At 51.8% G+C, this 23667-nt stretch overlaps 9 protein-coding genes across 9 annotated transcripts; 5 read left to right on the top strand and 4 right to left on the bottom strand.

Annotated features, from left to right (window-relative positions):
* Window positions 1–33: 33 nt before the first annotated feature.
* On the bottom strand, window positions 34–1991 carry HETIRDRAFT_124158 (uncharacterized protein; the record flags this gene model as incomplete). The annotated part of the gene is made up of 10 exons (XM_009546021.1): window positions 34–174; window positions 243–538; window positions 608–662; window positions 717–865; window positions 929–1155; window positions 1215–1268; window positions 1333–1456; window positions 1507–1561; window positions 1617–1691; window positions 1749–1991. 10 exons carry the CDS (start codon window positions 1989–1991, stop codon window positions 34–36), a joined length of 1419 nt encoding a protein of 472 aa, XP_009544316.1.
* Window positions 1992–2576: 585 nt separating this feature from the next.
* On the bottom strand, window positions 2577–5089 carry HETIRDRAFT_155612 (glycoside hydrolase family 78 protein; the record flags this gene model as incomplete). The annotated part of the gene is made up of 8 exons (XM_009546022.1): window positions 2577–3071; window positions 3126–3262; window positions 3324–3641; window positions 3701–4077; window positions 4135–4148; window positions 4216–4285; window positions 4340–4799; window positions 4856–5089. 8 exons carry the CDS (start codon window positions 5087–5089, stop codon window positions 2690–2692), a joined length of 1992 nt encoding a protein of 663 aa, XP_009544317.1. The 3' UTR covers window positions 2577–2689.
* Window positions 5090–5801: 712 nt separating this feature from the next.
* HETIRDRAFT_439306 (uncharacterized protein) lies at window positions 5802–7969 on the top strand. Its single transcript, XM_009546023.1, has 10 exons — window positions 5802–5847; window positions 5898–6295; window positions 6352–6478; window positions 6534–6609; window positions 6658–6735; window positions 6790–6878; window positions 6932–7189; window positions 7248–7608; window positions 7661–7772; window positions 7828–7969. The coding sequence occupies exons 1-10, from the start codon at window positions 5821–5823 to the stop codon at window positions 7874–7876; spliced, it is 1575 nt and encodes a 524-aa protein (XP_009544318.1). The 5' UTR covers window positions 5802–5820; the 3' UTR covers window positions 7877–7969.
* A 218-nt stretch (window positions 7970–8187) lies between these two features.
* On the bottom strand, window positions 8188–10383 carry HETIRDRAFT_450101 (uncharacterized protein; the record flags this gene model as incomplete). Its single annotated transcript, XM_009546024.1, has 12 exons — window positions 8188–8492; window positions 8564–8718; window positions 8785–9063; window positions 9133–9229; window positions 9312–9401; window positions 9461–9532; window positions 9586–9626; window positions 9688–9709; window positions 9772–9830; window positions 9887–9909; window positions 9975–10167; window positions 10232–10383. The coding sequence occupies 12 exons, from the start codon at window positions 10381–10383 to the stop codon at window positions 8188–8190; spliced, it is 1488 nt and encodes a 495-aa protein (XP_009544319.1).
* A 970-nt stretch (window positions 10384–11353) lies between these two features.
* On the bottom strand, window positions 11354–13298 carry act1.1 (actin 1.1). The gene is made up of 10 exons (XM_009546025.1): window positions 13276–13298; window positions 13038–13109; window positions 12936–12972; window positions 12898–12903; window positions 12795–12822; window positions 12674–12742; window positions 12013–12609; window positions 11887–11958; window positions 11538–11821; window positions 11354–11476 (listed from the first exon to the last, which is right to left on the bottom strand). The coding sequence occupies exons 2-10, from the start codon at window positions 13059–13061 to the stop codon at window positions 11466–11468; spliced, it is 1128 nt and encodes a 375-aa protein (XP_009544320.1). The 5' UTR covers window positions 13062–13109; window positions 13276–13298; the 3' UTR covers window positions 11354–11465.
* A 146-nt stretch (window positions 13299–13444) lies between these two features.
* Window positions 13445–13852, top strand: HETIRDRAFT_416350 (uncharacterized protein; the record flags this gene model as incomplete). Its single annotated transcript, XM_009546026.1, has 2 exons — window positions 13445–13655; window positions 13770–13852. The coding sequence occupies 2 exons, from the start codon at window positions 13445–13447 to the stop codon at window positions 13850–13852; spliced, it is 294 nt and encodes a 97-aa protein (XP_009544321.1).
* Window positions 13853–14530: 678 nt separating this feature from the next.
* HETIRDRAFT_425936 (uncharacterized protein) lies at window positions 14531–16172 on the top strand (the record flags this gene model as incomplete). Its single annotated transcript, XM_009546027.1, is given in 6 exon segments — window positions 14531–14653; window positions 14708–14958; window positions 14982–15428; window positions 15485–15920; window positions 15940–16099; window positions 16156–16172. The coding sequence occupies 6 exon segments, from the start codon at window positions 14531–14533 to the stop codon at window positions 16170–16172; spliced, it is 1434 nt and encodes a 477-aa protein (XP_009544322.1).
* A 1862-nt stretch (window positions 16173–18034) lies between these two features.
* On the top strand, window positions 18035–19014 carry HETIRDRAFT_313011 (uncharacterized protein; the record flags this gene model as incomplete). Its single annotated transcript, XM_009546028.1, has 5 exons — window positions 18035–18114; window positions 18168–18221; window positions 18277–18345; window positions 18402–18461; window positions 18519–19014. Coding segments are annotated over 5 exons (759 nt in total), but the record flags the coding sequence as incomplete, so codon positions are not given.
* Window positions 19015–19071: 57 nt separating this feature from the next.
* On the top strand, window positions 19072–20946 carry HETIRDRAFT_314300 (uncharacterized protein; the record flags this gene model as incomplete). The annotated part of the gene is made up of 1 exon (XM_009546029.1): window positions 19072–20946. A coding segment is annotated over one exon (1875 nt), but the record flags the coding sequence as incomplete, so codon positions are not given.
* Window positions 20947–23667: the final 2721 nt, after the last annotated feature.

Consider the following 23667-nt stretch of genomic DNA (forward strand, 5'->3'; position numbering starts at 1 on the left):
CCAACACGCGTGGGGTCTTTCCGGCGAGAAACATCACAATGGGGCTGCGATGATATGTGGCCATGCTCCTATGCTATCCGTTTTCTTGATCTCTTTCAACTCCCATCCTGTGCTTCTCAAAAGCTCGTTGAACTGGTCAGCGGTGCGCTCCTGACCATTCTGAAAAGCTAACATCTAGAAACACGCCGCCGTGTCAAGATTCAGTAATACGGCCGCGGGCCAGTAAAAAATTGAAATCTTACCGCGATATCATGAGCGTACCATAAGGAGGCGGCTCCACCCATGTTGGCCAGTAATGGCGCAGGCGGTTCAATAATCTCGGACACCTTGAACGGTTTTGTCTTCCGAGGGTCAGGTGGGCACGCGTATGGAAGGACACTGTCGATAATGAGCAGTTGAGTCCTTGCCCCTGCCGCAATGCGGAGATGCTTGAGAATCTTCATCGCATAGGTATCTGACCAGTCATGAAGGATTCTACGTAGGACGAATAAATCCGGCGCGCGAAAGGCTTCATGCTGAGGTGTGAACATATCATGGGCTGTCGACGAGTTATTGGAAGTAAGCCGCAGCCTTCTGAGGCGAATATATAACAAGGAGGCTCGCTTACGAACAAGTCGTACACGACCGCTATCGAGTGATTCCGCGAGATTGGCCTTCCAGAACTGCGAAGATCATGTAGGAAACTCCTTCATAACCAAGCAGGCGGCGTATCATACCTTCTCTGCATCCCGGACAACCCCAGGAAGATCCTCGACGACGATTCTCAACTCGGGATAGGCTTTTGCAAGCAACATCGATACAGACCCGATGCCTCCAGCAACGTCGATAACCAATGCGCCATCTGGAAGTGAAGAGAAGTCAAAACCTTGGTGAGATAGTGATCTCAGTATCACCCATAGATATTCATGAGATACCTAGTGAAACTCACCGCTCGAAGCAGCGTCAAGCGGCTGCACTTTGGACATGGCTTCCATGAACACCCCAAAACGCCTCCTGCGATAGCTATTCTCCGGTAGTTCCAACCACTCAAAGGCAAGAAGATCTGTTTTATAGGCTACAGAACGGGCACATCGGTTGGGCTCGTCTGAATGACCAAATATAGGGTCGTGCAAAGTCTCAGAGAGTGCTGCAACGATTTTGAATGTTTCATCTGATCTATAACAAATGCATAGTCACCGGTCGGCAATGACTGCATGATCATCCTACGAACATACATATGTCCAACGGCCGCTGAAAATCCGGAGGTGCCGTCGTGTTTGAGGAGTGGGCTAGAGATTCGCATTGAACAGCACTCAAATCGGGCATTTGTGCGGAGAAACAGCCAATACACACAATTTGAGAATTTCCTCCGCTGGTTTCCCGGTGTCCAGCAGAGAAGAAACACGATTATTGGTAAAAACGTCGGGAGAAACTTCCCTAAATATATGGTGCGTAGCGAGCAGCCGAAGAACTCGACCTGCAATCACGATTCAGCGATGACCGACACGCTACCAGAGAACACGCTACCAATCCGAGCCGCGTTCATGCCGTTCCTTTTGGCGATATCACTGACATGTGCTCCCTATAATCCACACCTCTGTAAGGCCTCGGATTTAGAACGGAAAGTGAGGGCTCGCCTGCGGGCCGGCCTCGCGCAATATTTCGGCAACATGGCCATCGTTTGCTGCTCCGAGACAAGCTGGGATGGTGTGCTGCCAGCCAGTGGACTCAAGGTGTGTTCCATCCATCTCAACTAAAGAAAGTAATACCTGAAGGACCATGGAGAGCAGATAGTTTGACGGGGCCCTGGCGACAGCGATGAGCTGCGTCGCGGCAGCTACTATGATACCAATACTGCTGAGAACTTCTTCCTCCTGGCGCGCGCGCTCCGATTCTTCCGAGAAAGGTTCATCCAGAGAAGGAAAAGATACTCCTCGTGCATCACAAGCGGCGTCAATGTCGCGGACCGAGGTTGCTATGAGATCTGATAACTGTTTGAGAATGGATGCCATCTTCAAGATTTAGGAGCGGTTCCTTGACCCGGATACTACTCGATGCTCCTCTTATATATATCATACTGGCAACCCCGTGAAGCTTCCCGACACCCTATGTCCAATGGAATCATATCATGTGATTAGTGGAGGCGCCTTTCAAGATAGAGCAATGTCAAACCTGAATCAAGCAATGTCGCTGACAAGGGGGCGTCGCTCACCAAGGCATTTGAGCACACTAGGTCAGGTGAGTGAGCAGAAGACAGATGAGGGCGGCATCTCTACTGTTCCGTCCATTCAGCCCTTCAAAGATCAATGCTGACCTCAAGACAATGTCATGACCGGCGGATGCAGGCTCGAGATGCAGTCAGCTATCTTGGATATTATTTGTCGTAAATGCAGTCGTTGTAGCGTCTTTGAACGCCGATGCTCATATTTCGCCACCTCCCGTGAGGCTGAAATTTTTACGACACTGTTTAGAAGGATACTTCGCGACCCGAATCTGTTGCATACTGCTGAAGGTTGTTGGAAGCATGGGACTCACCAGTTGTCGGTGATGGGTGTAGGATGAGCCGAATTCAGAGTGAGGCGTGAGGCCTCAAGCTTCATCACATCGTTCAACGACAATGTCAATCCTGCCCAGAAACAGTCGGATCGCAAAGCACAGTGCAACGCAGATCCAGTTCAAAAACTGTTATGAAGGAGCTTGAACGCAGAACTCAAACTCTTTGTACAAGTGTATGCTTGCCGCCGGTGACCGTGACGGTACCAGAGCCGACCGAACGCCCATCCACCTTGATCGCGCCGTGACCAGGCAGGTCCACAACGCCCGACGTGCCGTCCGGCGCGGTGACAACCACCGTGAGCGTCCCCTTCGCCACGGACCACTTCACGCCAAACCAGCCCAGGCCCGTTTCGAATCCGCCTTCGGCAGCGCTGAGTCCGCTGAGCACAGGCTTGAGAGACCAGGTGGCGCCGAGCGGTGTGGTGATCTGTAGCCCGAGAACGTGGAATGAAAGGGCGGCCGTCGGGCCTGTACTCCAGCCATGGGCATGGCTGGTGTACGAGAAATCGTGGTCATAGCCGACAGCGCTGCGATATCTACAATTCAAGACATATTAAAGTGCGCTCAAAGAGAGTTGGAAGAACCCGCACCCAAGAGAACCATTCGCGGTGAATCCTTCCAGGAGAGTAGACTGCACGCTGAGGTTCGTGTAGAGCATGTAGCCCCATTCTTTTCTAATCAGGTCGAGCGCACGCTCTCCTTGACCAGCAATGAAGTGTGCCCGAAGCTTCATGAAAGCCAGTCAATATGTAAAGCGCACTCAAGAGACCATGAGAATCAGTCCTTACCTCGAACCCTCCCACGAACGGAATGATCGTATCAGCCAACTCTGGAGTGACAGGCCCGATATCCGTCCAAAAATTCGTCAAGCCTTGGCTGATAGCCTGAATCTGGCTCTCGGACGTTGTCAAATTAAAATCCACCGCCAAAGAGTTGCCATCTTCCGGGTGCAGCGTCGTCGTATCGTTGTCTCTGTACATTCCCGCTTTGGCGTCCCACAGAAGGGTGTTGTATGCGACCTTGACGGTCGTCGCATTGGCCAGGTAGCGAGTCGCCAGCTCGTTATCGCCCAACGCTTTGGCAAGGTCAGCGCCGGTGAGCAGTGTCTGGTGTCTTTTCCATGAGCACGTACTGACGAGATTCACCAGCCGACACTATCACATACCTGGTATAGCAAAGCATTGGCTGCCGAGTTATGCCCACTTCCCCCATCCCTTCCCCAATCGTTCATAAACGCTATCGGAACGTCCATCAATCCCGTGCTGTCGACCTGGTTTTCCAAAAATGCGACAGCCTTGGTGTAATTCGCCCACACACGCTGCACGAATTCTGTGTCGTTCGAGTACAACCAATAGGTGTGCGTCCCAATGAGCGTCCAAGAGATGTAGGTGTCGCTGCCTCGGGCGTTGATCGGCGGACCAGAATAATTCAAAGCGCCCGTTACGGGGTCGGATGTCGAGAACATGACGAGAAGGGAGTTCTTTATCGGAAGCAGGTCCGTACTCCAGAGAAGGTGCGTGTTCGCCGAGATGCCCATGTCACCTAGAGGAAGGAATGAAAGCTGAAATTGAGGCTGAGGCTGAGAACGGTCTCAATTACCTGGCCATACATTTCTATAGAATTGCGAATTTATTCAGCTATTGTTTCCACTCGTAATTCGTGGGTAATCATAAATCTTACCTGTCGCGCTTCGCTCCGTCCACCAGGATAGTCCCTTCGACCGGCCCTCCAGAAGCATTGTTTGCCCAACCTGTGAGATTCCCGATTTATCTATCAAACTCCGCCAAATCACAATATCGCTGACCTTGTACCCCAGTGGGCCAGAACATTCTGGCCTGGTTCGAGTCGATGATGTTGGTTTGCGCAGTATATGCGCCAGCATACCAGATCTTCGTCAAGAAATTTCGATCATGGAAGACTGGATCGTCCGCATAAAAATATCCGGTATATGCGCGAAGGTCTGGCGCATCAGGTGCAAAGGTGATCGCAAGAGTTATGTTGGAGATCGTGAGCACAGCGTCCGACGTGGAGGCAATGGTCAGAAAACGGAAACCACCACGAAGCCGGTCAGCTGGCTGGGTAAATGGGCCAAGAGTAAGAGGAGCGAGGATGTGTTCGGCCCCGTCAGCATCGCGGTTAATAGTCGCGTAGCCTGAGTCGTCTGACGCGGTGGGGCTAATAAAGATAGAGGATTCGGTGAAGGCAAACGAGAAGGCGGAGGAATTTGTCGCATTGTCTATGTTCAGAGAGAGGATGCCTCCAACCTGTTCATCCGCGTAAACAATGAAGTGAAAGGTGAAACCCGGGGAAAGTACGCTACCTCCTTACCAAAATCAAGCGTGAGGTAGGCATCTTTTGATTTGAAAGTGGCGCTCCCGTCCTTGACCAAGCCTTCTGCCCCTTCAATGGGCCCGTGCGTAGAGTGAATTGAGAGGGGGACAACGGTCCGCGAATGAGGTGAATAGTTGAAAGCGTCCCACGGGCCTGAAGACACGGCAGACCGACCCCGCGCAACAAAACCAGCAAGGAATAAGAGGGACAAAGGGAGTAGCATTGCGTGCAGACGCTATCACTGTGGGGGTAATATCCGCTGCTTTATACCAGTGAACATCATGAAATGAACTTTGAGGACCGTTTCGGGCAGCACGAACAAGACCAATTTGCGAAGGCACCGAGCATCACAGGGATGGCAGATGTCGGGCCGCTGCATCATGAGGGTCTAGCCAAGTCGTCGTAGCGGAGGACATACTGAGAGAATTACCTGCAGGTCCCGCGACATAAGTCACGCTGGAACAGATGACCTCGCGAAAGCATAAGGGATAAATATGTAGCCCTCGGGATGACGCGATGACCGTATCAGGTGGTTGAACACCTGTACACGATCAGTTCACGAACGAAAAATAAATCATAAATACTGGCAATACGAACAAAAGGCTCTGAACCCACGAGACGGGAATCTATCCCGTTTTGAACCTTCGCACCGATGCACAGAGGACATATGGGCTGAGATAGTGCGCTGCGCCGCTGGACGGTCCAAGAACGCACTAAAAGAATCAAAGCACCTAAGTAAAGCTACAGCTCGGAGAGTAACAACATTGAGCCGTGCATACAAGCCTATCCTTTGTCGTGCTTGCCTGAACTGTGAAGACCAGTAGTGAATGTCGTCACGAGCGCGAAGGTCACAGTGACAAGTACAACGTCACGAAAGGTCACACCGCGCAAGGCCATTATTGGAAGCGTAAGCGTGCTCGCTCTAATCGTCCTCAACGACTTTGACGATCCACAATGTCCATCAATATCTTCAACGACGAGGCGCGTTCATTTCCAGTCGTTTATGCTCGCCCACTGACCAACAACCACAGGCTACAGAAGAAAAGGCGGAGAACGCCCGCCTCTCGTCGTTCGTCGGCGCACTCGCGCTCGGCGATCTCGTCAAATCGACCCTCGGACCGAAGGGCATGAACAAAATTCTCCAATCCATGTCGTCGGGAGACATAAACGTCACGAACGACGGCGCGACGATTTTGAAGGCGATTCAGCTCGACAATGCCGCCGCGAAGATTCTCGTGAATATCTCGAAGGTGCAGGACGATGAGGTCGGAGATGGGACGACGAGCGTGTGTGTGTTGTCGGCGGAGCTGCTGCGAGAGGCTGAAAAGCTCATCGCCATGAAGATACACCCTCAGACCATTGTCGAGGGCTATCGGATCGCGAGCGCAGCGGCTCTGAAGGCATTGGAGGAGTCTGCTGTTGATCATGGGTGCGTGGTGTGCTGCTCCTTTTTTGTCAGCTGGGCTGACTCCATATCTTTCTCAGCTCTAACCCTGCAACGTTCCGCCAAGACTTGATTAACATCGCGCGGACAACCTTGTCGTCGAAAGTTTTGTCCCAAGACAAGGCCTATTTCGCAAATCTCGCCGTCGATGCAGTTTTGAGGTTGAAGGTATGTCATGGAACCACTGATCACGATCTCGCTCTTTTAATGCTGCGGTGAACAGGGTTCAACAGATTTGGAGCACATCCAGATCATCAAAAAGGTCGGCGGAAAGCTGACAGACTCGTACCTTGACGAAGGTGCGCTTCATTTATCCTCGGACGATCTCCCTATTCAACTTCCATCAGGTTTTATCTTGGACAAGGCGATTGGCGTCAACTGCCCCAAGCGGCTAGAAAATGCCAAAATCCTTATTGCCAACACCTGTAAGTTTTCTTGACTGTGGAGTTGAAGTCGCACGTGTAACATCGGATGTCCAGCTATGGACACCGACAAGATCAAGATCTTCGGTGCCCGCGTCAAAGTTGACGGGACAGGAAAACTTGCCGAGTTGGAACGTGCCGAGCGGGTGCGTCTCTTCCGCTCCTCTGACCCTCTCTTCGTCCCCAACGCCAAGCGCAGGAAAAAATGAAACGAAAAGTCGACGCGATCGCCACGCACGGCATCAACGTCTTCGTCAACCGGCAGCTCATCTACAACTACCCGGAGTCGCTGTTGGCTGAGAAGGGCATCCTGACCATCGAGCACGCCGACTTTGAGGGCGTCGAGCGGCTGTCGCTCGTCACGGGCGGCGAGATCGCGAGCACGTTCGAGCGGCCGGACTTGGTGAAGCTCGGGACGTGCGACTTGATCGAGGAGATCATGATCGGCGAGGACAAGGTGCGCACCGTCCACATAATATACTCGCGCCGCATCCTCAACGCTGACACCATCGCAGTTGATCAAATTCTCCGGCGTCGCGGCGGGCGAAGCGTGCACGGTCGTCCTGCGCGGGTCGACGAACCAGATGGTAGACGAGGCCGAGCGGTCGCTGCATGATGCACTCTCGGTCCTCTCGCAGACGGTGAAGGAGACGCGCGTGGTGCTCGGCGGCGGCTGCGCGGAGATGCTGATGAGCGTTGCGGTGGAGCGCGCGGCGAAGACGGTCTGGGGCAAGAAGGCGCTCGCGGTCGAGGCGTTCGCGCACGCCCTCAGGCAGATCCCGACCATCCTCGCGGATAACGCGGGCTACGACTCTTCAGACCTCGTCTCGCGGCTGCGCGCGGCGCATTACGAGGGACAGCCAGACGCGGGCCTTGGTAGGTGCTGCCCGTATATTCCAAGGGTGACGCTAAACTTCAGCCTTCCTAGATATGGAGCTTGGCGACGTTGGCTCCATGAAAAAGCTGGGCGTCACAGAAAGCTACAAGCTCAAGTGGCAGGTAGTGAACAGCGCGAGCGAAGCGGCGGAAATGATCATCCGGTGCGTTCTATTTTTTCCTCCACCTCGTATGCGTCATACTGACTTGCACCCGCAGAGTTGACGATATCTTGCGCGCGGCACCACGGAGGAGAGAAGCAGTTTAGACGACAAGAGTACGATATATATTGTAATCAATGCGGGCTTGCCAACCCCTACCTACGCGGAGCAGCTGACAGAATTGTGGTCTGCGTCTTCATATCGAGACCATTCGAGCGGCAAAAAATGCTATCTCATCGGAAGTCCGACCCCGGATGAGGGCGAGGTAAATAAAACAAAACATCGAAACTACCAGCAGAGCTCGTGAATACATGTCGTTCCAATCATCGTCGCAGAGCATGAAAGGCATCCTCGCCTTGCCACAACTGCCATGTTCAACCCAAGCCGAGCACTGCAGTTCTCGGCCTCCCGAGCCAGTCTAAACCGCCGACTTTTCCGAGCCCGCCTTCTCCTGGGCGTATTCCGCCGCGTCGGGCGCGTCGGGCTGAGCCGCGCCGGCGCCTACGACGACGCCGATGGTGTTGTCGACGCCCTCCTTCCCGATGTCGCGGACGACGACCCACGCGAACGGGATCGAGAGCACGAAGAGGCCGACGTTGAGCCCGATGGAGATCCAGTCGGACGTGTTGGTGCTCTTGATGCCGTACGCGACGGCCTGGCCCGCGCACTCGACGCCGCGCAGCGCGCCAGTGATATACGAGAGCGTGTTCACGTCGGACGAGACTGCGGGAAGCGAGGGTAGACCGCAGGGATGAGGGCTCCGTGTGCGGGCCTGAGAGGGTGTGGGTACGCACGGAAGGAGACGATCCAGTAGAGTGTCGACTGCGTCGCCATCGTCGCGAACTCGAATAGGATGAACAGCGCCCACGTGCGCCCGAACGAGTCCGAGGTCCAGTCAACCACGGGCTTATTGTCCTCGAGCCACTTCGTGATCACCGCCGTCCAGATCCTGCACCGATCCCTAAGTCCTAGTCTCCAAAACGAAAAAAAAAAACCCCGCCAGGCGGGGACGCACCAGAGGCCCAGGTTGAGCGCGACGAGGAACACGAACGCGTACTTCGCGCGCTGGTTCTGCGTGAGGCGCTTCCAGTCGAGGAAGTACCCGATGCAGATCCCGCCGAGGATGTCGCCGAAGGGGGTCACGAACGCGGTGAGCGCGCGCGTGCGCACGTTGAAGTACTGCGTCTGCAGCGTGCCGATGTACGACCCGTAGAACCAGGACGTGAAGAAGAGCGGGAAGAGCAGCCACATCTTGGGCGCGGTCGCGACCGCAGCCCATTCTCTGAGCGATTGGCTGCACACGGGGAGGTCAGGCCTGGCGCGTGGTGGAAGAGGGCACGGAGATGGGTGAGAAGGAGCGCACCGGAAGCTAGTTTTGCGGAAGATGATAGGCTTGCCATCCGTGCGCTGCACCTTTTTGGGCGGCGAGAGGTGGACTGCGATAAACGGGCCCGCGCACACTGTGACGCAACGTGAAGCCCAAGCGCTCCTGGTCAATACTCCGCGGTACGAGGCGAACCCTGGTGCAAAGGGATCACTCACTGATGCCGATGATGACGAGGTACGTATGCAGCGAAACACCTCCCGCAGAGTCAGTCTTCGAGTTGAGGCCGAAGATGATAGCACCGCCGACTGGCATGCGCAGTCGTCATGAACAAAGCGCGAGTAGAAGAGGAGGGAGGGAGGCGCACCGACGGGCGCTGCGTTGCGCAAGAAGACCCAAAGCGAAAGCATTCGCCCGCGACGGGCGGGCTCGGGGTACGCTGTTCAGCTGTCATCAGGCCCATTGTCGCCGGCAGAGTTTGACAGGACACACCGGTGATGATGGCACCTTCGACCGAGTACATCAGGCCGTCCCTATCTCACGGCGAGATGTGGTGAGCGTGTGTCGACGATATCACGAGCAGTAAGCACACACGTCATTCCGGAGATGATGGATCCTTGGGAGACCGCGTCAGATAGGCTGTTGATGTGGACCTGAGAAGCGATGGTCTTCGCTCACCCAGCATGAGGAACCACTGCGTCCCATTTTTGCTGTTCAGGTATAGACTACCCGCATATCTACCCACAGCACGTAAATCACATACACCCTCGCACAGATTCGAGATCGGACAAACATGACATCTCCCGTCGACGAGATCTGCACCAACGATGTTCAACACACGTCCAGCGAGAGCGGAAGGCACCAGCGCGAAGAGTGCTCACCAGCAGCGCCTTCGTCATCCCGATCTTCGACACCAACAGCCCGCCGAAGATGCACATGAACGCCATGAACACGTACCCCGCCGCGGCGGTCGCGTTCGCGTACCACGGCGTCGCGAGGCCGCCCGCGCCGAGCGCGCTCAGCGCATTGTACATCCCGGGGGCGCAGAAGAACACGCCGCCGACGACCCAGATCCTGCGTACGCGCGCGTGCCTCAGGCGGCGGGCGCGACGGTGTGGGAAAGAGGGGTGTGACGCACTGGAATAGCGTCGAGCGGTACCAGTGCGGTTTGACCATGGGCACGTCTGCGGCGCCGGTGGAGGACGCTTCTTTCTCGTAGGACGCGTGCTCGAGGACGGGGGCGGATCCGCCTCGGCGCGTCGCGGGCAGCTCTGGGATGAATTCCGACATGATCTTCGTCTCGCTCGCTCAAGCTCGAGTCTCAGCTCCGTTCGTCTAGAAACCCACCCAGCGGCAAGATCGCAACAGGTCAACTAACCCACTCGCACGACTCGAAAACAAAAACAAAAGGTCGAGCGGTGTAACTCACCAGAGCAAGGTCGCTCAAAGAGATGACAGATCCCAGACAGACACGGACGCGCGGCAAGTCTCGAGTCGACAAGAGGCACCTGTGTCCCCACCTTTATATATCGTCATGAACGGGGTCACGCCGTCCAGTCAATCTTCCCAAGAAGCGCGGCCGCAGGAACGAGGGCCAGAAGCCCTGCACCATATCAGCCTGTTCATTGAATGCAGACCAGAGCGAGCCAAAAGCAGACGGCGAAGCGCTGATAAGTGAGAGAATTGACGCTGCGGAGCGAGCGCGCGAGGACGCTCGCACACGAGGTCCGTCCACGATAAGGACGGCAGATAGCTGTGATGAACGAATCCATAAGTCTCCGTGCGAGCGGACAACAACAAGGAGACTTGTACCACCAACCGTCATAAAAATCGCGATGTGCACGCAGTCAAACTCAAGCCAGACCTGCAGACCCAAGGCTGCTGGCAGCTCTGGGATGCGTCCAGTATAGGCTGACCGCCAGCAACTTCATTCGACTCCGATCGAATAAAATGAAAACATAAAAACGGATCAACAAACTATCGCAACACCGCCGCGGCGAACCGAGGCGATACCGCCGATATTGCGAGTGATCGTCTCCTCAATCAAACACCGCACACAAAGGCTTCAAAATCATTCATTGCAGCCGTCGCAGTGTATCAAACTAGAAGCAGTCAAAAGAGAAAAGAAAAAAACAAGCGCAGAACTAATGTCGTAATGAGAGAAAGAATCGCCGGTGCGGTCGTTGCTGTGAATGTACTCATGTTAGGAAAGGTGCAATGCGGATGAAAGTAGGGTGGGGGTGCCCATAACGGGAGGCGAGGACGAAGGAAGGACAAAAGCAAGAACGACAACGAGCGGCGCCGATCCCGATCGTGAGGGGCTTCTTCTAATACAATGCGTGCGTCTTCTTTTCTTCCACTTCTCCTCCCGCTTAGAAGCACTCTGTAAAGCGGGGGTTCAGTATGACGTCCACATAGACACGGAAAGGCGAGAGACTACGCACTGCGGTGGACAATGCCAGGGCCCGACTCGTCGTACTCCTGCTTCGAGCACCACAGATTCTGGAATGTGCTCAACGACGCAAGGATAGATCCACCGATCCAGACCGAGTACTTCCGCTCGGGAGGCGCGACAATCTTCACCTTCATGCTCGATGGCGACAGAGACGTCAGCTCCTTCTGCATACGGTCCGCAATTCCGGGGAACATCGTCGTTCCACCAGAGAGCACGACGTTGCCGTACAGGTCACGACGGATATCGAGATCGCACTTGAAGATCGAGTTGTAGCTGGAAGAGATGGACGATCAGCCCCCAGCTGACACACGACCATCCATGTAGATCCCTCGACTCACGTCGTCTCGTGGATACCAGCGGCCTCAAGTCCGAGGAAGGCTGGCTGGAAGAGCGCTTCGGGCGCACGGAATCTTCGCCCACACACATCAGAGTGACTCGTGCCTCGATATCACAAAGCCACTCACCGCTCATTGCCAATCGTGATGACCTGACCGTCGGGAAGCTCATAGGACTTCTCGAGAGCGGACGACTGAGCGGCAGTCTGGAGCTCCTGCTCAAAGTCCAGCGCGACGTAGCACAGCTTCTCCTTGATGTCGCGGACAATTTCACGCTCGGCCGTGGTCGTGAACGGGTAGCCGCGCTCAGTCAAGTTCTTGATCAGCAAGTCGGTCAGGTCACGACCAGCGAGATCGAGACGGAGAATGGCATGGGGGAGCGCGAAACCCTCGTAGATGGGGACAGTGTGCGACACACCATCACCCGAGTCGAGGACGATACCGGTGGTACGACCGGACGCGTAAAGCGAGAGCACAGCCTGGATGGCGACATAGAACGCGGGCGCGTTGAATGTCTCGAACATGATCTGCGTCATCTTCTCACGGTTGGCCTTCGGGTTCAGCGGGGCCTCGGTGAGCAGCACGGGGTGCTCCTCGGGCGCGACACGGAGCTCGTTGTAGAAGGTGTGATGCCAGATCTTCTCCATGTCGTCCCAGTTGGTCACGATACCGTGCTCAATAGGGTACTTGAGGGTCAAGATACCACGCTTGGACTGGGCCTCGTCACTGAACAGAGGGATGCGATGAGATAGATGGATCGCAAAGCAACCCCTAAACAACTCGGACATACCCGACATAGGAATCTTTCTGGCCCATGCCGACCATGACACCCTGGTGACGGGGACGGCCGACGATTGAGCTGCGATGGGTGATCAGCGCTGGCGCACGCGTGGGAGAGCGGGATGACTTACGGGAACACAGCACGGGGGGCATCGTCACCTACGCGGATGTGAATTGTCTAACTTACTGTACGAGCAGCACACAATCTTACCAGCGACTGCGAACGATTCGAATGAGCATCGAGAGATGAACAGAGTGAAACGAGTGCTTACAGCCAGCCTTGCACATGCCGGAACCGTTGTCAATGACCTGTGGATGATGAGCCGATCTTGTGAGCTGGACGGCGCGGATGAGAGAACGGAGAGCACACGCACGAGCGCAGCGACCTCATCCTCCATGTTGGCAGATTAATTCGTAAAGTGGGAAGGGTAGATGTAAGTGGGGGGCTGATGTTGTCGGAGAGTGACACGCGGGGCAGGTATATATCGATTTGGCAGGCCGAGGCGGTGCACGAGCGCGTGGAGCACCGCAGTCGCGGAATTGATGTTAGAGGATAGATGGGAGTGGCCTGTCAGCGACTGCGGATGCCGAGCTGAACAGCGAGGAACGTACGTTGGGAACGACGGCGACGGCGACGGCGATAATGAGTAGAGAGGCGGGGCAAAGGGTATTGAGCTCATGATCGCTGCTTCCGTGCGTGCTTTAGGGCAGGCTCCCGTGACGTCACATCACGGTGGCAACCTTCTCTCCTCAGAACAACACAACACTCGAAGTCTCGAACATGATTTCGTCCAAGGCAAACACGCTGCGCTGCATCATGGCTTGTGCTGGGCTGGCGGCTTACCCAGAAGCACAGGATCTTGGGATGTGTTTCGTGACTCCTCATGTATCCCATCGCGGTATGTCCTTAACTCCGAGACACAGAGGCGCCTTGACCGCAGTAGTAATACACAAGCCCGGTGTGGGGCCTCATATAGAAAACACTGCGTACCGTGGGCTCATCAATAGATTAATTCTCAAACACTGTCACTGACATCTCAAGCATCTTCAGATCTACCTTGGTTAGTCGCGTTCTACTGGTAGCTTGTGAGTTATTGAGCTCCTAGTGAACAGCATCATACAACCACAACATAAAAACTGGCAAGCGCACGACGAGTGGTCGACATGTGACGCAGAGGTTGTCAGGTGAATGGCTAGCGACACAACCTGAGGTGTGCCTTTGACACGTCCGATGTCTATTTTTCCTCCGTCGGAACGGGGATGGCCGATAATGAAATGTTGACATTGCTTGAAAGGATTTCGATGGAGCATAATTGCGAGCAGGATATGTAGAGGTATATCTGAGCATCCATAAACGCATACGAATCAAACTTCAAGGTGAACGTTTGGTTCCTTGACTAATATCGTTGTCGGACAGTGAAAGAAAGAAGCGAACTGCATTCGCACGACCCACTGCAAAAGTCGTCAGAACAGGTCTGCACCCAATACTTTGCCAACGAAGTGTTTTCAATCTCCGCGGCGTTGCGAACTCTGCTCTCGGCTGGAACCAATGGCTTCCAACCGCTCCGAGACTGGTTTCGGTGACATGTTTTAGGGCGGGCTGGAAAACGTTCTCACCAGTTCTGCTTCTTATAAAGCTGGTCTGATTCTCCTGGAGCTCGCCTTCCTCCATTCACACCGATACCAACCACCGTCTAAATCATACCACTCCATCGTCGCTGCACTACCTCCGCTGATGGCCGGCATCCCCCAGAACTTTCACACTTACTATTCGATGCTCTGTAGTGAGCCAGGATAGATACCGATCCTCCTACGAGCCCTTCACGAAGACAGATCGCCTGAGCGTCAGGATCTCGCCGGAGCAGTGATGTCCTGCCTTACTAGCGGTTCAATTACCTCGGGCGATCAGTGGAATGCTCTGCTTGCCGCTGGGCTGCATCGTGTGTATATCGATATCATATTGACCGATGAGATCTATCACGACGTCAGGGTCTGTGCTGTTTGTATAACCTGCCGCATGCTTCGACTGATCCTGCTGTGATAGACACGAAATTATTTGTCGACGGTCATGTTTGGTCTAGCCATCATACTCCCGAACCTAACCAAGAAGGATGAGGACAACATAGACGATTTGAGGAATCCGATTGTCTCCAATGAAGTGATCGACAGGACCGTCGAGCTCTGGGACTTCATTTGGGCTAGGCGTAGCATCTTGCAAGAAGACGTCGATGAGAACTTATACCGATGCTTGCTTGGACAACTTACCTTAAGATGGAGCACGGCAGTGCATCTGAGGTGCGCTGACCGTTGTCTTTGAGCGCTCATGCGCCAGCTTATCTTTCTTGGACCGAAGAGCATACTTCTATTTTCACACAAACACGAATCGGACATGTCGCATTCTACATCTGGCAGTACACGAAGCGCCCCAATTCTGATGACGATGCAACCTTGAGCCTGTTGACCTTGTCCTTATCATCGTCCCGGAGCGACAAAGACCAGCTCGTGCAAGAAGCCGTCGTCGACACATTCGGTCATCATCTGTTCGTAGATCAGCTCAATCGTGACCTGCAGGACCAAACCCTCATCGGCATCAAACTATACCAACTAATGAGGTTCCTTGCCGTCTTCGCCGCCCATCCGGCAACGAAATGGTTGGCATTGGAACAAGGCACCTACAAATTCATCTTTCCTGCTATACGAAGGCAGAGAGGGGAAAGCGAAGAAGTGTTATGGAAGACCATCAGATGGGCCGTTGAGCCGCTAGTGTGGGAGTGCAAATCAATATGGCCTCTCACATACTGACACCCACACTCCATCTCAGGTGGGCGTTCAAGGAGTGTGATAGGGAGGTTTTGATAGAATTGGTCGAACAACACGGCATGATGAAGTTAATGTCTCGCGCCATGATCTTTGGAGCAAAGCATGCTGTAGATCCGGAAGATTTAGGTATGCGGCTTCCGAGGGCTTCCGACTCCAAACTGATCCTGGTCTCGCCATTTTGGCACGTTGTCAGTGGACTGGTCTTATCTGCCGAAGCTGTATCTTCAAAGAACGAAGACCGAAGAAATGCGGGCTCACGGGGATCACCACCTGTCTACTATATTGATGAACGCTATACGGCGAGTCTGATACCGAACCTTGGTCTCCGCGCCATCGCATCGCCCGTCAAGAATCAATCCGCGCATCAGCGCGCGATCTCTGACTGGGAGGAATTTGGTTATTACCTCAGCTTGCAAGAGAGCATGTTTTCGGGAAATGTCTCTGCGATCGCGACAGGGTCTTCTGACCAAGCGGCGTCATCGGCTACCCCTTCCATCGCTGCTCTTCATTGCAGTTGGGCACGATGCGAATTCCACGACAAGGAACCACCGCACGCTCTTCAAATGTGCGCAGGCTGCGGCAAAGCTCGATATTGTAATCGAACATGTCAAGCGAGGTAAGTCCGTAATGTCTGACTGTGAATTTGTTCTGCATGATTCATCATCCTCGCAGTGACTGTTAACAAGTAGGACACAAGCGAGTCTGCGAACCCTCGGAGAATTGAAACACAAACAACGTGTCGCTCGGTGTGTGAATCTCTATCCATCCATCCATAAATCCATCCCTATATAGAGGGCGACAGTGAAGAATTGTGGCAAAACTCCGCCGGCTAATGTCGCGTGTTGTCGCTTATGCTCGCGTGGGCCACGTAAGAAACCACGCGAGCGAAGCGAGCGCCATGACAAATTTGGCGAGCGGAGCGAGCTGTCTCTTCAGCCGCCCGGCAACCTCCGCAACTGGAGCGGGCCGTGTCTCGGCAGCTGTCGGGGTTTCACACGGCATCCCGGTCTGCCCGGCAATGCCAACAACTGGAGCAGGCCGTGCCTCGGCAGCCATCGGGGCTCAAAATGGCATTCTGGCACCCCATAGGGAACCTCATGGGGGAGCCTCATAGGGCAGAATCTGATAGGGGAGCCTTATGGGCAGAACCTTTCATGGAATATGAAAAGGGAGCCTAATAGGAAAGCCATATAGGCAGGATCTGGCAGAGGAACCTTATAGGGGAGGAATCTTTTGAATGTCATCTTGCAAAATCTCATAGAGAGGCCTTATAGGGGAATCTTATAGGCAGGACATTATAGAGTATCATGGGAACTAGACTTTATGGGCACTAAAAGTGATATTCTAGCACCTTATAGAGGAGCTTCACAAGAGAGCCTCACTGGCAAGATCTTATAGAGGAACCTAACAGAGGAACATAATAGATAAGCATAATGGAGAAACCTAACAGGGGAATATAATAAAGGAAGCTATATAGGAGAACCTTATATGGGCCATATATTGGCAGCTGTTGGAGCTTGAAATAGTATCCTAGCACTTTATGGAAAAGCCTTATAGGTATGACCTTATAGAGGAACTAAATAATACTTGACAAGAGAGTCTTATATAGAGAATATTATGGGCAGGACCTTATAGAATATGATCAGAGAGCTATATTAGGGCAAAATAATTTATGGGCACTGGACTTTATAGGCACTAAAATTTACAAGCACTGGGCTTTACAGGCACTGGACTTTACAAGCACTGGACTTTACAGAGACTAGACTTTACAGGCACATGAGACCAAGCACTGTAACAAAAACTTGGATTAAGCATGGTTGCGCCGTCGCAACGCAACGGGTGAGAAGCTAGTAAATAGAGGGCAACACTGCAAAATTGTGGCGCTTAAGCGACGGCTATGCTCGCGTGCTCCTCGCTTATGCTCGCGTGGGCCACGTAAGAAACCACGCGAGACCACTGTCCCATAGGCTTCGGGACGCGAAACGGAGCGTGTCGGAGTTTGAAATTCGATGAGTCAGCGCTTCCGCGCGAGGCTTGCGACATTGGATCTCTGCCGCCAACCACCATCATCTCTGTCCTGGACCCTCATCTGTGCTCTCCTCTGCTTTATTCCTCACTGGCTTTTCTCTCAAACTCTACTCTGCTCTACTGGGTGTCTCTGAGCACGGATTCTGCTTAGAAAGAGCCTACAGGGTGTGAAGTCTACCAGCACGGCCTTAGTTTGCTGTAGCCAAAAGCAGTCTTTTCATAGCTGCCTGGACCTCTCTCATCCTGCAGTGTTTCAGTTGCTCAGGTACCTTTTACCACAATCTCACAGTCACAACGACCTGCTTTGCAGACAACGAGTGACATCGAGTTGTCAAAGAGCATTGGGAATCCTCTTCCCCTGGCACTGTCTTGCGGCAATTTCTTCAGGTGAACTGTGAGGGGGCATTCAGCGAGTGCTTAGCTTGGCAACCACTCTTGGCTCTTGGTTTTGTTTGCAGGTGTTTTTTTTATTTAGCTTTTCACAATGAGTGTTCCACCTTTGTAAGTCTGTGTTGCTTGCATCATGTCTATTGTGCTCAACTCTTTTTGTAGGCCTCCTAACGAGGGTGTGGTGGAAGTCTGGATGCCTGCATTGGCACCTTTGTGAGTATCTTTGGCTTGCTTGGATACTGTTTTAGTGCTAAAATTCTCTTTAGAGATGATGATGAGGATGATCTCTATATGACACCTCCACCTGAGACTGTACATAAGTATGTGTTTTACTTTTTGCTTATTATTGGTTGTGTGTACTCATATTTGCTATAGCGAGAATGCCAATAATAGTGAAGATGAGGATGATCTGTATATGACTCCTCCACCTGAGAATCTCAATGGGTATGTGGTTTTATTTAATCTTTTTATGGTCATTGGCTAAAAAAAAGAAACTATAGACATGTTGAAAACCAAGAGGCTGTTGAAGAGGCTGCCCATGTGGATGTGACTATGACAAGGTATGCAGTTTTTGTTAAACCACACAAAATTTGTTTATTAATTTTAGGGTTTATAAGAACTCCTCCTAGGACTCCTGAGCATGAACGCCAGACTGTGCGGGAGCAAGAGCGTGCTGAAAGGCTTCAGATGACTTCTCCTACTCTTCGGCGCAAGCGTTCTGCATTACGAGGCTCTATTCGTCAGCCTGTCTTTGAGAATCTTTTTAGACCTTCCCATCCTGTTACTTCTAATCCTGCTCAGCCTCCTATTTCTCTTGCACCACCCATTCAGCTTCACCAGCCTGCCACACTTGCTCCTCCTGTCCAGTCATACTATTCTGCAGTTGCTGCTCCTTCTGCTCCATCATATTATCCTGCTCAATATGTTCCTCCCCACTTTTATCCTGCTCCCATGTTCCAACACTCTGTCTATCATGGTGCTACGGCTTACCAAATTCCTGGACAGTATCCTATCTATGCTCCTCCTCCAATGCCTGCACCACCACCTCATTATTGGCCTGTGAATGTTTCTGCCTATCCTAATCTTCCACGACACTTGATTGGGAATCATGATAGACAGGCTCGCACACGTCTTGCAGCAGCTAGCCATCCTGACTATGAGCGCCGCATGATGAATAACTTTGAACAAAGCCATGCAGAGTGTAGACGGCGTCGTAGAGAGAATACAAGGCCTGAATCAGATGTTCTCCCTCATAATCCAGCTTCTTCCTCTTATCGACCACAGCCTCCATTGCCACCTCAGTCAGATGTACAGGCTTTGCAATATCAGCAAGAGCAACAGGCATTTGATCAGCATAGAGCATTCCTTCATGAGCAGCGTCTTGAAGAGGTCCGTCAGCAGCTTTTGCAGCCTCAGCAAAGACATCAGCAGCATGAATTGCAAAGACAGGAGGAAGGAATCCATGAGCAGGCATTTGTTCAGCAACAACATCTTGATGATCTACAGCAGCAGCAGCACCTTCAAAATCAAATACAAGTCCATCTAGAAGAGCAGGAGCATTATGCCAATCTAGCCATCCAGCAAAACCACCATGCTTTGGCTCAAAATCAAGTAATGCAACAGCTACCTCTTGGTCATCGTCCTTATCAAGAGCCTGACGCACGCTATAGTGTTGGCCATATGGATGTTGAATGTTCCCATTGCAAAGCCCTTCACTTTTCCTCTGAAAAGCTATCATCCTCTACTCGCAATCACATCCGCTTTGGCATGTGCTATTTACAAGGCCAAATTAGGCTGCCTGTGTTATTGGACCCTCCTCAAACACTGCGTAATCTTCTCTGTGGAGACACTGAGAATGCCAAATCATTCAGGCTAAATATCAGGCAATACAATAGTGCATTTGCATTTACTTCTATTGCTGCCAAGCTATCAGATCATGTTACCACTACTTCTGGGCCATATGCATTTAAAATCCATGGAGAACTTTATCATCAAATGGGTACCCTGCTACCACCCAACCATCTTAGACCTTCCTATGCTCAGCTCTATGTTATTGATCCTCAGGCTGCACTCAATGAGCGCAACAATGCCAATCCCAACTTGAAGTCTGAGATCATGAATAACTTGCAGGATATGTTTCATGAGCACAATCCTTATGTTCCCCTGTACCGCCATGCCTATCAAATCATGGCAGACAAGAATCCTGGAGAACGAGACAAGCTTGCAGCCCGTATTGCTGTCTTGCCCAATACTGATCATCGCCGCTATAATGAGCCTACCGCAGATGAAGTTGCTGCCATCATTCCTGGAAGTGGAGATGAGGAAGTAGACTTGCATAGAGATATTGTTGTCCGCTATAACCATGGAGGTCTAAAGCATTTCAGCCATCTTCACCCTCACTATAGTCCCTTGCATTATGTGACATTATTTCCACATGGCGAACAAGGCTTTTATCCCAATATTCCTGCTCATCCTGGACCTAATGGCCAAATGCTCTCATCCAAGGTGTCTCAGCACTGCTATTATGCCTATCGTCTTATGCGCCGTCTGCTTGATCCTGAAACCATCTTTAGAGCTGGCAAGCTATTTCAGCAATATGTGGTTGATGCTTGGGCATCTATTGAGTCTAGCAACCTTTTCTGGATCAGGAACCATCAGAAGGAGATCAGAGCTGAAAAGTACCAGTCATTGTTTGATGCTATCCATGCAGAAGCTGAGGTAGACCTAGGCCAGCGGGGAAAACGTATTGTGCTTCCCTCTACTCATGCAGGCAGTCCACGTTATATGTATCAGCTTTTCCAAGATTCTATGGCTATCACTCGCCACTGCCATAAGCCTGACATCTTTATCACCATGACTGCAAACCCTAACTGGCCAGAGATTACTGAAGAGCTCTTAAAATATGATGGTGGTTCAACTCAGCAGCCTTCTGATCGTCCAGACTTGGTTGCACGTGTGTTTGCCTTGAAGATGAAGGCTCTTATAAAGGATATCAAGGAGGGCCTGTTTGGCAAGGTGGCAGGGATGGTTTATACCATTGAGTTTCAAAAGCGTGGTCTTCCTCATATGCATCTTCTTCTTTTCCTTGATGCACAGGACAAAATTCAAAGTGCTGAAGATGTGGATAGGATTGTCTCTGCCCAGCTTCCAGATCCTGCTACCCATCCTATGCTTTATGAGTCTGTCACAAGATACATGCTCCATGGACGCTGTGGCCCTGAGTTTCCTCAAGCACGTTGCATGGAAGAAAAAGATATTGGGGGCACAAAAGTCAAGCTCTGTAGCAAGCGCTATCGGAAGGACTTTACTGAGCAGACCCTCTATGGTGAGGATGGCTATCCTACATATGCTAGGCCAAACAATGGGCGCACCTTCACTCGGCATACTATGCAGTTTGACAATCGTGATGTTGTTCCTTATAATCCCTATCTCCTTGCCAAATACAACTGCCATATCAATGTGGAGGTCTGTGCATCCATCAAGGCTGTCAAATATATCCACAAGTATATCTACAAAGGTCCTGATCGTGCTACACTTCAGATTGGAGACATTGATGAGATTAAGGACTATGTGGATGCTCGCTATATTGGACCTGTAGAGGCTTGCTGGAACATCTTTGAATTCCCAAGGCATCTGGAATCCCCCACAGTCTATCGTCTTCCTGTCCATCTCCCTAATGAACAGCAGGTCTACTTTGATGCTGATGATAATCCTGAAGAAGTCTTAAACAGAGACAGGTCCCAGAAAACCGAGTTGACTGAATGGTTTATTGCCAACCAAAAGTTTCCTGCTGCTCATGCTCATACCTACCAGGACTTTCCTCTTCACTATGTCTGGAACCAGTCAAAGAAAATATGGACTCCACGTCAGCAGGGTTCTACTATTGGCAGAATGTTATTTGTCCATCCCTCTGCAGGCGAACGCTTTTACCTCAGAACATTGCTCACCATTGTTAAAGGTGCCAAAGACTGGAAAGACATTCGCACTTATGAAGGCATTGAATATCCTACCTATCGTGATGCCTGTTTTGCACGTGGCCTTTTGGAGGATGATGGAGAGTGGGATATGGCCTTGGCTGAAGCAGCAGATATGCAGACTGGAACTCAACTTAGATCCCTCTTTGCCACCATCCTTCGCTTCTGTATTCCTTCACAACCTCTTATTCTTTGGAATCGCTACAAGGACAAAATCTGTGATGATCTGCATGTGCGTCTTACTGCCATGGGCTTTCCTGATCCTACTCAAGAGGATGTCTTTGATTATGGCCTCTATTTGCTGGACAAAGTCCTTACTGGAATGGGAAAGCGCCTTATTGACTATCCTCCTATGCCTTTGCCTCTGCAAGATTGGAACCAAGCTGCAAATGTGCTTCTTCAGGATGAGCTTAACCATGATTATGTGGCTCTTTGGGAACAGGTCAGTTACCATGCATCCTTCAAAGTTGACCTTGAGCTGACCTTGCATTTCAGGTGGAGACTAATCTATTGACCTTCAATGCTGAGCAGAGGAATGCCTATGATGCTGTCATGCAGTCAGTCCAGTCCAACCAAGGCCAAGTCTTCTTTCTGCACAGTGCTGGAGGTGGTGGAAAGACCTATGTTTGCAACACCATTGCTGCCTCTGTCCGCTCTCAAGGCAAGGCTGCTCTTTGTGTTGCTTCTTCTGGCATTGCCTCCTTGCTTCTGGATGGTGGTCGCACTGCTCACTCTCGCTTCAAAATCCCCATTGAGGGTCTCAATGAGCGCTCCTCTTGCTCTTGGGAGAAAAACTCTGACTTTGATGGTCTTATTCATCAGACTGGGGTGGTCATTTGGGATGAGGCACCAATGCAGCATCGCTATGGAATTGAAGCCGTTGATCGCACTCTTCAGGATCTTATGGGCAACCCTGCTCCTTTTGGTGGTGTTACTGTGTTGTTTGTTGGAGACTTTCGTCAGACCTTGCCTGTGGTTCCCAAAGGAAGCAGAGAGCAGATTGTGGCTGCATCTTTGCGCAAGTCCTCACTCTGGAATCACATCCAACTTCTTACTCTCAAACAGAACATGCGTCTAGACCAGACTCCTGAAAGCAATGCCTTTGCTCAATGGCTCCTCAATGTTGGTTCTGGCTATAACCTTGGTGAAGACAAGTCTATTGAACTTCCTCCCAACATGCATCTTGATAACAACACTAAGGAATCCTTGGTTGACTTTATCTATCCTGACATCTCTGATCAGCACCCCAAACCAGACCACTTCTTCCTTGACCGTATGATTCTTTCTGGGCGCAATGACACTGTTGCTGAGATCAACAAGGAGATTCTGGCCAAGTTTCCTGGAGAAGACAAGCTCCTGACCAGCATTGACTCTGTCAAGGACATAGAGGGTTATCCTATAGAGTTTTTGAACTCTATCAATATCTCTGGCCTTCCTCTTGCTCACCTCCATGTCAAAAGAGGTTGTCCTCTCATTCTTTTGCGCAACATTGATCCCTCTCATGGCCTATGCAATGGCACTCGACTCATCTTACTTGAGGCAAGGACACGTGTCTTAAAATGCCGCATCTTGGGTGGAGCACATGCTGGAAGAATTGTGTTTATTCCTAGGTTAACCCTGGAGCCATCTGGAGAAGCCTGTCCTATTCCTTTGAAGCGCAGACAATTCCCTGTTCATGTTGCCTTTGCTATGACCATCAACAAGTCACAAGGACAGTCTGTCAAGTTTGTTGGATTGGATTTGGAGCGGCCTGTATTTTCCCATGGCCAGCTTTATGTTGCACTGTCACGCT

The sequence above is a fragment of the Heterobasidion irregulare genome, assembly GCF_000320585.1.
Source record: "Heterobasidion irregulare TC 32-1 unplaced genomic scaffold scaffold_03, whole genome shotgun sequence".
NCBI lineage: Eukaryota > Fungi > Basidiomycota > Agaricomycetes > Russulales > Bondarzewiaceae > Heterobasidion > Heterobasidion irregulare.

Excerpts from the sequence above, each read along its gene's own strand:
- HETIRDRAFT_439306 (XM_009546023.1), top strand. The coding sequence starts at position 5,821 with ATGTCCATCAATATCTTCAACGACGAG. Across the intron at positions 7,190-7,247 it reads TCATGATCGGCGAGGACAAG|TTGATCAAATTCTCCGGCGT; the intron begins GTGCGCACCGTC and ends ACACCATCGCAG. Across the intron at positions 7,773-7,827 it reads GCGGCGGAAATGATCATCCG|AGTTGACGATATCTTGCGCG; the intron begins GTGCGTTCTATT and ends TTGCACCCGCAG.
- act1.1 (XM_009546025.1), bottom strand. The coding sequence starts at position 13,061 with ATGGAGGATGAGGTCGCTGCGCTC. Across the intron at positions 12,610-12,673 it reads CAGAAAGATTCCTATGTCGG|TGACGAGGCCCAGTCCAAGC; the intron begins GTATGTCCGAGT and ends CCCTCTGTTCAG. Across the intron at positions 11,822-11,886 it reads GCTGGTATCCACGAGACGAC|CTACAACTCGATCTTCAAGT; the intron begins GTGAGTCGAGGG and ends CATCTCTTCCAG.